The 13,528-nt window shown below is 36.5% G+C and overlaps 1 protein-coding gene across 4 annotated transcripts in view; it reads right to left on the reverse strand.

The window, feature by feature from the left end:
* Positions 1 to 434: 434 nt before the first annotated feature.
* The window catches only part of TMEM50B (transmembrane protein 50B), a 24,915-nt gene continuing 11,821 nt past the window's right edge, over positions 435 to 13,528 (reverse strand). For 2 of the 4 annotated variants that reach the window (XM_081326938.1, XM_081326936.1), the window contains 6 exons: positions 12,761 to 12,911; positions 10,613 to 10,725; positions 8,534 to 8,601; positions 7,167 to 7,259; positions 4,447 to 4,504; positions 435 to 2,811 (listed from right to left, as the gene is read on the reverse strand). In XM_081326938.1, the coding sequence (XP_081183064.1) occupies positions 2,766 to 2,811; positions 4,447 to 4,504; positions 7,167 to 7,259; positions 8,534 to 8,601; positions 10,613 to 10,725; positions 12,761 to 12,859 (477 nt within the window). In that variant the 5' untranslated portion in view covers positions 12,860 to 12,911 and the 3' untranslated portion in view covers positions 435 to 2,765. The remainder of the gene's footprint in view (positions 2,812 to 4,446; positions 4,505 to 7,166; positions 7,260 to 8,533; positions 8,602 to 10,612; positions 10,726 to 12,760; positions 12,912 to 13,528) is intronic. The other 2 variants (XM_081326937.1, XM_081326935.1) reach the window with 2 other exon arrangements.

Raw genomic sequence — 13,528 nt, forward strand, 5'->3', positions numbered from 1 at the left:
TTCCCACCTTACCTTTTAAGTTCTGAGACTGAACATTCCAAATATCCAGTGTCCAGTCTCCTAAAACTGGGGACCTCTGTATTAAGCCAAAACTAAACTCTTAAAATGCTTGTGCCGAGCATCATACAAAATGAAGTGCTGATATTGAACTCGGCCAATGATTGGCAATCACGTTTTAATCTCATTGATGGAAAATGCTAATGGAAAGCAGTTTTAACAAGTTAATTTTTGTGTGTGTGCCAAAATATGAGTAAATAAAAATCTCTTTCTGAATGTGACAGACTTGTGGCTGGAATTAACAGTGGTATGCTATACAAGTTTTGAAAATATTTGCTTTAGCACTCAGACTTATTTACCGCTTCATAGTGCTTTACAGCCCTCTAAGCAGTTTACAGAGTCAGCATATTGCCCCCAACAGTTTGAGCCCTCACCTCGGAAGAATGGAAGGCTGAGTCAACCTTGAGCCTACAATACTGCATTTTAATCACTGTGCCACCACAGCTCTCATTTAATGGCTTAGAAGAGGCTAGTTCTACTTATGACTTGTTCAATGCATGCTAGAAAAAAATATTTACCAGGCAATACCTCAGATGTCTTTGTATCATGGTATCAATACCATGATGTGCCCATCAATCATAACACTTAAAAAATCCCAGACACAGCTTATTTATAACCTTTAGCTCTTCGTGATTTATACCGCTACAGCTGTGCAGGTGTTTGAAATAGGTGGTTTATTAAGTATTAGCTCAAAAGCACCCTTCTACTAAGTCCCAATGCAGCAAATCTTTGTGATATTTGCACACTGCTTTATTCTGGATTTTATGTGCACAGACAATAGTGACACTGCCAGCGGCGATCTGACTATGCATAGACATGCACGAGGACACACACAGCCAGTGATGGCTTTTAAGCACTTACACAAGCCATGCAAAGGATGTAGTTGCTTTATTGCTTTAGGGAATGGGTGTCAAACTGCCGGCCCACAGGCCAGAAACGTCATGTGGAAGCCATGCCCACCCCATTGCCAGCAATGGCAAAACACTCCCGATACGTTGCGTGATGTCACGTGACGTCACGAGTTTGACATGTCTGCTTTAGGGTGAGGTACTTTGTGCCTTTTCATTTTGCACATTTTTGAGTGCCTTGGCATAACCCTTATCGTCATCCCTCTTCTTTCACTTTTATTTTCTGAAGTTCATAGCTAGGTTTCTTTCTCTCTCAAATAAAACTATCAGGCAGCGTGTCTGACAATCACCAAGGAGAAAAGCCACGGGCAGTGTAGTAAAGAACCCATTTCTACTGCAACTGTACCTTTTGATAATATGCAGGTAAGATAAAGAAGCACTGCTGTGGGATCCTCTCATAAAATCATGCTAATATATAAAACAAACCATCTTTATATTGATTATTTGACTTTAATGTATTTACAATAAACAAAATAGTTTAATCTTTCTAATATGGTCTGCTCCAAGAAAGAAGAAACAGGACAACTCTTAGCATGTCAAGTTTGCTTCATAGTCTGTCCTTTGAGAGGGCTAAGAAAGTCTTTAAGAGATAACGAAATGGCCAGGTTTATTTTCTAGCAATGGGAAAAGTCAAAGGCATGCAAGATAGGAAAGCTGGAATACATCTGCTTCAGTAGGATCTTCTACAGTCAGACTGTAGAGGAACTTGAGTATTCATAATTTAACAGAATTTTTAAATTATATATATATATATATATAGCATGCCATAATTTTCAGGATACAGATTAACATGTCACCTGCTTTGCATACATGTTCATTTATATAAATTATCTAAATTTTTTTGAAAAAAATTAAGGATAGTCTTACCATACGTTATAGTAAAAATATATACTCTCTCTCCACTGATCCTTTTCATTTGGAATCTAGATCACATCTAAAGATACACAGAAATTATCCTAATAAAGTAAACAATAAAATAGTTCCTGAATTTTTTTAACATACAACTTCCCTTACTCATCATATTGCGTAAACATATAAAATACAAAGCAATTCTGCATTAAAATAATTGCAATCTCTATTTATAAATAATATATGAACAGAATCTGAAGTGATATTATAAAAAATCTTTTAACAATATGCCTGAATACTGTAAAATTCCATATAGATTTTTCTTACAATGTCAAATCTATCAGCACTTTTAGGGACCATCCCATTTTAAGGCATGCTGTGCTAAAAAAGAAAGCTCTTAGTGCATTTGCAGTATCATATGCTATTCTCAAACTTATGAAATTACGAGTTATATGAAGTAACATTCTGGAATATGGTGTTTGTTTATACAATCAGTTTTAAAAATTGAAGCTTAGACAGGTGTAATCATGCATTACCATATAATGATGGAATCTTGCAGATTCATGATAAATTTCAGTCTCACTTTTCCATCACTAAATCTTTGCCTCTTGGCTGATGCCATCTGAAAAGGTACTTGTAGACTTATTTGTGCTTAAGAGCAGTAGGTGTTCTTGAAAAACCTTTATATTTATAATATTCCCTACAAAATAATGCCAGCTGCAATAAAAATGGAAGGGTTAGGGTCATAGGTTACAGATAACCGTAATATATACATATGAACAAATTTGTTCTACTAAAAATTTGGAACAAAATCCTAAAATCAGTTCACTTTTCAAAAAAAAGGTAAGCACACAAAATTTATAATTCAATGAGCTTGGCAAAATAAAAACAAAATGTAAATTATATTATTTACATAAAAAGTTGCTATGCAGGATGAAGACAAACAGATTCTTAGGCCCACAATTCTTCTGTTCTTCCAAATTTGTAGATAAGGGTACTACAAAACAGAAATTTAGACCTGTAAGTCAAACATTGTTTTGTTCTTCAGTAAAAAGGCACAGTAAAAACTAGCATATATTTCAACTGTTCCATCACTAGTTTTAAAAGAAAAAGCATATGCGCTTGAATATGGCAATAATGGATTTAATTCCAATATAATCCAATATCCAGTGCTTTGGTGATACAATCTTTTTTAAACAGCATTTTTTAAAAGGTGGAAGTTGAAGTAGAATATCAACAAAGCCTTATTAACTGAACTAGTTAAATTGTCAGTATTTATTTTTCCCTCTAATAGAATGCATTATTATTTCCATTAAAAAAAAACAAGAGATCAGTACTGGATAAGGTAATGCATTCTTTAAGATTCAAAGGAATTAAAGTGAAGAAACTGAAGGCACACTGAAGTGAGGGATATGTAGCCATTTTGCCTGTTTATTGCTTAAATGATGAAAAGAAAGTAGGTCAGTAAGAAACTTCATCAAGGCTTTTAAAGTTGCTAAAATATATTAAACACTGTGTAAACAAACTGCTTCTATCACTTAAAATCCAAAAACTGGGTGGGCGGGGGGGGGGAGAATTAAAAAAAAGAGAAGATAAAAGTCACCAAACCCAAAGGGATATTCTTAAAATGTATATAGATTTCAGTTGTGTGTTTTGATGAAGAATTGCTGAAATGAAAACAGTTCAGTGGGAGAAAAGGGTCAATAATAATTTGACCACTCCGCTTTATTGGTGAAATTGTGCCTAATCGCATTTACTTCTGACCTCGGTTGTACTGAACAGGTGTGGCATTATTAGAGGATATTTCAAAGCAGAGGGTCTTAGAAGTACCCATCAAAGGTATTGTGTAATTTTTCTATCTTGAGAAGAGAGGGTTGTTATGAATAAAGAAAATTTTAAAACAGTAATAACCTTGTGAATGGCCTCTTTCTTTATGTACCTGCATATGCAAACAAGGCTGTGCAAATCTGTGATAGTAATAGTACTAGTCACAAGTTTGATAACATACAGCACTGTCTGTACAGCCTCCCTTAATGAGCAAATGCTAGTGGAATAAATCCTGAAGACAAAGGAAAAAAGAACGTGTATTGTTCCTTCTTATTTCATCCTGAAATACTTGACATTAAAAACTGGGGCCCAGAAGACCAGTTGGGCAAAGCATGAATCTTCAGTGATTCAAGGACACAAGTTGAAGGAGACTTTTATCACAGAACTGAACTTATATAGACATCCTTTGATCAAGGCAGCCTGTTTTGAATGTCTGACTAAAACAGTTCTCCAGATGTTTGTTCAGACATAGAAGAGACAAGGAAAGGTATTCTACTACAAGGTGGTAATTTTGATTTTGAAAATCTAAACGGCAATATTGAAATTATAAATGGATTTATTACCTAACCTATCAAATGATAGTAGCAGGAAATCTGATGCCTTACAAACACAAGGAGTAGCCTAGCATATGCTCTTTTTTAATTATTTGCTTAGAAGTTTCCTATTTTATTGTTAGGTTTAATATTAACTTCTAATTTTGATATACAGTGATGGAGAATAAATATCAACACCCATTCTGCTGTCTGAATTACCCATTTAAAATATTAACTTTAACTTATTCAACTCTTTAGGCATTGGTACTTACCTAAAAAATATCAAAGCATTCTGAAAAAACACAGCTAATCCCGGGTATACAATAACATCTAAAAATACAAATGCCAAAATGTATTTTTTTACTTTGATATAAGGAAGAAAGTAAAGTTAATACATTCCACTATAAAATACAAAGATTTAATTCAAAAGATTATACAAGCTGAGTCTGACCTGGGAATGGAGTCCTTCACACAACCTAACACAGCATCTTAAAATTCTGAATTACTACTCAGTACTACTATTCTGAGATTACTACTCAGTTTGAAGTTGATCTGCTGCTAGGACATGAAGAGGCTTTTTAATTCATACCTATATATCTGAATTTCAAAAATTATTACTCAGCTTATTTAAACACCCAATTATATGACACATCTATAATCATTAGGCTAGAATGTGAAACTGGTTTTTTCCAGGTTTCTGAAATTATCTTTAAGTCTCCTTTAAATCTAAGAATTCTCTAATACTTTGAAGCTAAAAGTAATTTAACAGTTGGCACAACTTACAGCCAGCTGAAATGACAGTCTGTCCTCTTATACACTGTATTTGCGCAATATGCTTCTGTATTATTAGTATAATTACAATTTACTTAATCTAATTTTCTGGATTCACACAATATGTTGAATTGTGAACTAGTCAGACTGAATTCAATGAGCACAATAGGCAAAAATAACATTAGCTAGTTTGTGATCAGTATGTTTGTGAAAACAGAACTGCAATTTATTCTTGCTATACAGGAAACGAAGAACATGCCCTAATTTCTTATAATGAAGTCCATTTCTACTTGATAAACTGATGTGTTCATGATAAAAGCACTAAATTAGTTAAGCAAAAGCGTTGTTGATTTAACATTCAAAGCATCCACAGAAGATAATACATTTAGTAGGCTGTTCAATGGGGTTTGGATTCAAAACAAAAAAGGTGGCTTGAAGTACATGGAGATATTAAGCATAGCATCCCTCTGCATCTTTTTCCAAGACACACTGCCTGCATTTGACACATGCAGTGCAGTTCCAGTGCTAGACAGTGCTAATATTTACACTCCTGAGCTGAGTACTCTGTAATAATTTTTATTAGATTTTTACCCCGCATTTATTACCTTATAAGTAACTCAAGGCAGCGAACATATATAATACTCCTTCCTCCTATTTTTCCCACAACAACCAGACTGCCATCACACAGACTGATCTGAGTGTGTGTAACTGGCCCAAAGTCAGCCTAAGCTTTCATTCCTAAGGCGGGACAAGAACTTAAGTCTCCTCGGTTCTAAACCAGCACTTTAAGCATTACACCAACTGGCTCTGTCAAACTTCATTTAGTTTAGTTTAGTTTAGTTTTATTATATTTGTATACCGCCCTTCTCCCGAAGGACTCAGGGCGGTGAACAGGGCATATATAAAAATACAGAATACAAAAATTAAAAAGAATTAAATAGTAGCCCAGCTAAAACAATCAATAATAATATAAAAATCCCCATTAAAACCCCAACACATCCCCCATCAGGCCAGGCCGGCTTGTTCGAATAGATGGGTCTTCAGACCGCGTCGGAAGGAGCGAAGGTCAGGTGCCATCCGGAGCTCGACTGGCAACTGATTCCATAAAGCCGGAGCGCCCACAGAGAAGGCCCTCCCCCTGGGGGCCACCAGCCGACATTCTCTGACCGGAGGCACCCTGAGGAGGCCCTCTCTGTGGGAACGCACAGGGCGGAGGGAAGTTGATTAGATCAGGTTAGATCAGCAGAAATGCCTTTACTTTCTCCAATTCTCTCTACAGATAGTCCTTGACTGACAACAGATCATTTAGTGACTGAGATTACAACGGCACTGAAAAAGTGACTTATGACCATTTTTCACACTTATGACCGTTGCAGAATCCCTGTAGTCACGTGATCAAAATTTAGATGCTTGGCAACTGACACACATTTATGATGGAGGCCGTGTGCTGGGGTCATGTAGCTCACCTTTTGCAACCTCCTGACAAGCAAAGTCAGTGGGGAAGCCAGATTTAGTTAACAACCGTGCTACTAACTTAACAACCGCAGCGATTCACTTAACAATTGTGGCAAGAAAGGTTGTAAAATGGAGCAAAATTCACTTAACTGTCTCACTTAGCAACAGAAACGTTGGGCTTAATTGTGGTCATAAGGTGAGGACTACCTGTACAGAATTTTGTTTGCCAAGGCATTGCTATCAAACTGTTGCCCAGAGTCATGAGATAGGCAGCTATATAAATGTGATGAATACATAAACTGAAGTACTTTTATTCTTACACAGCCCTGTTCAGAACAATTAAGAGAATCTTTCCTGCATTTTTAAAGTCTGAACTATAAATCTTCAAGAAATATATACCATCCAAAACTACTTCCCCAATTCAAATCTTTTTTTTCCAATTTTTCAAACATGGAACAATAATATGTACTATATGAATTGGGGAATTTATTCAAATATTCTGAAATTATTTTTAAGCTATATTCTAATCATCCGTTTCCTTTTATTTTTATATTGTACTTTCATGTCCTGTCCTGTCCTGTAGTCTATATTGGATATTTTTAACAACAAAGCAGTCTGAATATTTTCTACTCTATGTTAAATACTTTCAAAATATATAATTAATATGCATTTGATTGATTTAAAACACTAGTTATTTAATGATTTAAAAACATATTCAGTGTATTTTTCCTCCCCTTATTAAAAAATAGGAAGAAAGGATTCTTACTTCGGGTAACATATGCTGCAAAAAGGATCCATATAGAAGCAATAAGTGAGCCAAACATCAACATGAAGCCAATGAAGAGCCAGACACGAGCACCTAAAACAAGATTTACATTCCTTGGGTCACACTTTATTTTTAGGTGTTAAAGATTTCAGTAATTAAAAAGGGCACATTAGCAAAAATTATACTATTTTCAAATGCCAGATCAATAGCTCTGATAAATTCAAAGAAATTAAGGTGCAACGCAGTACAAGATTAACTAGACCAGGGGTCGGCAACCTGAAAAAGGAAAAGAGCCACTGGGAACCGGTTCCATCACACATAAAAAAAAGTGGGAGCCGCGTGCGTGCGTCCATGCACGCGCAAAAAAGCGTTTTGTGCATGCGCAAAACATTTTTTTCTTGCGCATGCGCGGACGCGCGCAGTTGCCATTTTTTTTAATGTGTGATGGAATCGGTTCCTGGTTGCGCGACGGCCTGTTTGCAGAGCTACCGCCTTCGGCAGCCTGCAAACATGCCGTGACAGCTTTCCCAAAGAGCGGCACCGCTGCCCGTTCGCGCGGAGGTGCACGCGCACCTCTCCAAAGGTTTGGGGAGGTGCGCACGCACCTCACGGAATGGACAGTGGCGCCGCTTGTTGGGAAAGCTGCCGCAGCCCGTTTGCAGAGCTGCCGCTTTCGGCAGCCTGCAAACGTGCCGCGGCAGCTTTCCCAAAGAGCGGCGCCGCTGCCCGTTTGCGCGGAGGTGCGCGCGCACCTCTCCAAACGGGCGGTGCCACTCTCCATTTGGAGAGATGCGCGCGTACCACTGCCCGTTCGAAGAGGTGCGCGTGCACTGGGCGGCTGGGAGCCGCAGGTTGCCGACCCGTGAACTAGACAAATGTTATCTTAAAACATTTAATATAAATAATTAACTAACATTGAGCAATTCAGGTCAATTTAAACAGATCTGTTTTGTTAAAGCCACCCCGACCCCACCCCCCAACCTTCACAATGAAGTTCATAAGATAACTTTGGGAGCGTTGTTTAAGTGATTCCTGCAAAGATGCAATGGAATCAGACTTTTAATGAACATTGGGCAATGTATGTTTATAAAATTGTGATAAAGCAAGAATCTTTCCCGAAATACCAAAAAGGTTTTTACCCCTTCCTTTGTTCAGCCTGAAAATTTAACACTTTTTAAAGCAGTATACCACTTTTACAAAGCAACATTACCAGTGTTTTACCTCAAAAGCAGGAAGAAACTCATGTGTGACTATCTCATTCTTCTACTTCGTAGTACAAAATTAGGATAGAAAGTTTGGGTGTGCTGCACCTTCTCCTGAATAGCAAGATTTTAGATAAGGATTCTTGTAAACAAGAGTGCACTCACCTGTTCTTCCTAAACATCCATCACCATAACTGTCACCTCTTACTTGAGCATTTGATACAGCATTTATCCTGCAACATATTCACAAACAAGTCTTAAAAATAGAAAAAAGCAGAAATAAAATCCATTTGATTACATTTCCATTCTGTAATTCATTTTAATTTTCTTTCCTTTGAATCTAAAGGAGTTAATGCAGAAAAGATATGAAAATCCAAAATATTACAGCTCAATAACCAATGTTTAAAACAAGAATAGTTAATTTAATGCATTTTCTAGTTCATTTTTCTGTAATTACTGGTATCTGTCTGATACTTGACAAAGCCTACGCACCTTTATTTCTGATGTGGTTTAGGACAGGGGTCCCCAACTTCTAGGCCATGGCCCACTACCGGGCTGTGTGAGCGGTAAGCTGGTGAGAGTGCATGTGCACGCGCTGGCCCACCGCTTGCGTGAGTCAAGTTCATACCTGGGCACATTGACCTGCACTGACGTGGCCCAATTCCTCTGCCCCCTCCCCAGACAGGCCACCAAGGCACAAAAGTTGGGGACCACTGGTTTAGGAAAAGGAATGGCAGAATCTGGGGGGCAGAGTGAAAAGGGGGATCAACCTTGAATCCTTAGTCACAAAGGAAATAAGTCCAACCCTCCTTGAGTACCATTTATCCTTACATAACTCTAACCAGATGCTGACTGTTGGAAAGGTTCATGTGCATAGACTTTTAGCAATAAATCAGCTTAATTGAACCTTCAGGTCTAGAACTGGTCTTTTGAACATGATATATGGCCACAGACCACCATAACAAACAGTAATGCCTTGAAAGTAGTAAGATGTATTCAGTGTTAATAACAGCTAGAATTAACACATATTGTAACAGGAAAAGTTTGGTCTAGTGTTTAAGGCACTAGGCTAGTAAGCCAGACACAATGAGTTTTACTCCTGCCTTAGTCATGAAAGTCAGCTGGGTGATATTGGGCCAGTCATTCTCTCTCAGCTTATCTCAGCTAACAAGAGTTGTTGTGGGGAAAATAGGAGAAGGGAAGTATGTTGGATATGTGGCCACCTTGAGTTATTTGTAAAAATATAAGGGTGGAATACAAACAAACAAACAAAAGCCCATGGAGTAGGAATGGTGGTTTGAAGATTGTATGAAAATCTTTAGTACAAACAAAAACCTATATTTTTAACCTGAATTTGTTTTTAAAACATACTTGCATACAGGTAGACCTCAACTTATAACTGTAATGGAACCCACCCATTATGGTGGTAAAGTCGTAACAGTTTTAAAGCAGTCATCACATATCCAACCAGATTTTAAACCACTTTTGTGACAGTTCATAATGGAATCACCATGGTCAGAAAGTGAGTGTGTGGTCATTAAGCAAATCCATTGTTTGCTATGGAGCACTTTTGTCAAAAAGCAGAAATAAATTTATTTATTTATTTATTATTGGGACTTATATGCCGCCCTATCTCCCGAAGGACTCAGGGCGGCTAACAACAATAACATACAATGCTGGTTTTCAGCAAAAACGTAAATCAGTTGTACGACTGTGGGATGCTGCAAATGGTCTTAGATACCAGCAGTTGCTATGCAGCCAAAATCTGGTCCCATGAGCAGGAGAGCAGCCGTTGGAACTTCAGAACCAAATTGTAAGTACTTTGGGGGGATCCATTGAAACTTTGAACAATCACTAAGCGACTAAGACATGAAGAATAATAAACAAATGGGAAATTTAAAAAATTCCCTTAAAAATGTATTTTGCTTTTTGTAACAGCCAACAATAATTCAAAAAATAAATGAAGCAAAGAGAACAGATACACAAACACACACACATCTCACTTGATGCAAATATGAGTCTTGGTGACTACAAGGATACAGATACATTGTATTCTGGACAAGATTTGGGAATGGAATTGTTATGGCAAATTTTTAGTATTTTTAGTCTGGTCAATAACCTTGGGATTTCCTAGTGGGGTCGCATCCAACCTAACCCTAACTAATCAAATCCAGGTTAGCTTTTTCAACATCAGCGGATGTAATCAAGGTGATGTCCCCTGCTATTGATTTTATATTGACTTACATGAAAAAAGCTAGGGTGGAAAATACTCCACAAGTGTGAAATGCGTGGTTCATTAGTTCCGGCTTAGGATAAGTGACTGCAGCATCTATCATTATCCACCAACCTGTAAAAAACTGTAAAAATATGATCAATCAATTAATTCAAAAATAATTTTAAAATGGTGATACATATATCTTTCTTCCCAGTTGTTAAAGCACCATAATCATATAAGCACCAGCTATTCAATTCTATAATTGAAACCAAGCTTCTAAGCTAAGTAGTCACAAGTTACTCATTTTCAATGACATTCAGACAAATGATACGTTGGAAATATACATAGTCTTCAATTTACGATAATTGAGCCCAACAATTCTGCTAAGTGAAACATCTGTTAAGTGAATTTTGCCCCATTTTACAACTTTTCTTGCCACAGTTAAGTGAATCACTGCAGTTATTAAGTTAGTAACACCGTTTTTAAGATCACATGACCCTGGGCACACTACAACAGTCATAAATATGAGTCAGTTGCCAAGCATCCGAATTTTGTAAGTCACTTTTTTCAGTGCCGTTGAAACACACCACTGTAAAACCGAGCCAAAGAGACTCGGTGATTAGGAAAGAAGGATCGCTTAACCCTCACCTTCCACATGAATTGTCATTCTTTCTAAGCAGCTTAACTTTAAATTGCATTTCTGTAAAATACACAAAGCAATGGAAAATAGGAACATAAAAATAGTATATCATAATCAATAAAAGAGAATATCTGCACTTAAATTCTACTATTCTACTAGTTGTTAATAGTAGCATAAAATCAGACTCATAAAAAGGCACATAGCCTTTTGAGATTCGAAACTTTACATTCTTAACTCATTTACTGTAATACAGTACGTTATCCAGTTCAATGACTGACTGAATGGGGAGGGCAATCACTAGAAAAATAGTTATTAATGCTATAGTTATTTATAAAGTCTGTCTGGAACAATATCAACTAGCCATCAATAAAAATATATCCATAAAGCATGTTATCTTTCACTACTCTGTTGGACTGTGGGAAAGAGGTGTTTCTAGTTTGCACAAGAAAATAAACATTTCAAATTTTGCAATCCGCATCACTTTCAAGGCATTTTACTTGTAACGCAAAGGATATTTTCCTGGCCCATAAATAAATATTATTGTGACTACTTTTCAAATTAGTTAGTTGGGGTTTGTTCAAAGCTCAGGATACTTAAAAAGTGCTTATGATCCATTGTAAGTATTTTCATTCCAGAAACTTTACAAGAACATACTTCAGAACACTGTTATCTATCCCTATCTAATACGCACAATTTTTGTAGAAATATGTGGAAAACTGCAATGTATAAGAGACTAAATGATGTCCAAGATAAGTTCCAATATAAGAATACATACAAATATAAATTGAGATTTTACTGAGAAGTGGGAAGCTTTGTAAAATAACATTTTTTCTAGCTTTTATTTATGTTAACCTAGACAACTACAAGAAATAATTCTTAAAATACAAGAGATATAATGCAACTCATTTACAAGATGACCAGTCTTTCCAGTTTCTAACCTCTGACTTACAGATAGTTGAGATTGACCTGGACTACTTAATATGACTTTCAAATAAATTTTGGATATCAAGATATTATAAGCATCAACATGTTTACCCATCTGCAAGTCTACAAAGCTCACAAAGAACCAGTAGCTAGTTAGCACTTCCCTTTCCAATTCCTTGCCAATGGATATTATACCATTGACACAATAATCCATGAGTTCTCATATTGGTGAGGACCTAAGGCATCATCATTAGCAAGGGGTCAACTTGCTTCATTGTTAGAACTGAGTATCATCCATATTTTTTGTAAAATGTTATAGATATAAAATTACAGGGGTCTCTAGTAATCCAAAAACAAAATAAATTCAAGGTTTTTTTCCTTTTTCTTTTATATGCAAAAAGGAAAATAAGAAAACCCCACAAATATATGTAACATTTGGTAATCAAAACTAATCTTATATTTTATGTATTATACAGGGTCATTGTCATGTCAGGCTACACAACTGATTAAAATTATTTCAAATTATTTGGATGTGACAAGTTCTTACAGAATTTAGATATTGGTCATATTACTAGGACTTAAAATCAGCCATAAATAATGTCATATGACTTACCAAGATCCCAGCCACCACAGAAGCAACTGTATTTCTTCTTTCACTCCAATCTACACATTCACATTCAGGCCAACGGAAATTGTCTAGGAAGCCTGCCATTTTGCAAGTTCAGTTGGGCTTCTCTACACTTACTTTTTGTAAGTTCCCAGCCCTAAACAAAAGATCAGAAAGAACACCAAACTGAAAATAAGTGCAGTTACTTTTATGTAAATAGCCTGGATCAGATAAAAAGGTTGTTTCAAGGAACTCAATTATACTTTAGTTCTGTTACACTAGATCCTAACACCCTTAAGAATGTTTATTGTGCATTGCTCAGTAGTTTGCAATATTGAGTTTTGAACAAAGCCTTTGAACAAACTTAGCAGAGATATTTAAGTAAGAACTTTGTGGCTGATAACTTAGTTAAATGAGCAGAAACCAAACCAAATGCTCAATTACAGCCTTTTGAGGAGGGCAGCCCACCTATTGTACAGGGAATTAAAACATCAAGAACAACATTTAGGCCTTTATAAGAATAAAGTACCTTGGAGGCTGACCAAAGCCCTTCAAGACTATGAAGAAAAGGAAAGTGATGAATTGCACCAAATATTATTCCATCAAATCAGAAACAACATTTCTAGAATTATCAGCATGGATAATAGTAAGTTAAAGAGCAACATTCTCTGTATGAACAAATATAGAAATTGTGATTCAGGGTCAGCCTGTTGGTTCGGCAGTTGGGTCGGACGACTCAGAGGAGGATGGGGGTGTTGAAGACCTTGCTGAGGG

The sequence above is a fragment of the Vipera berus genome (genome assembly GCF_964194415.1).
Source record: "Vipera berus genome assembly, chromosome: 4".
NCBI lineage: Eukaryota > Metazoa > Chordata > Lepidosauria > Squamata > Viperidae > Vipera > Vipera berus.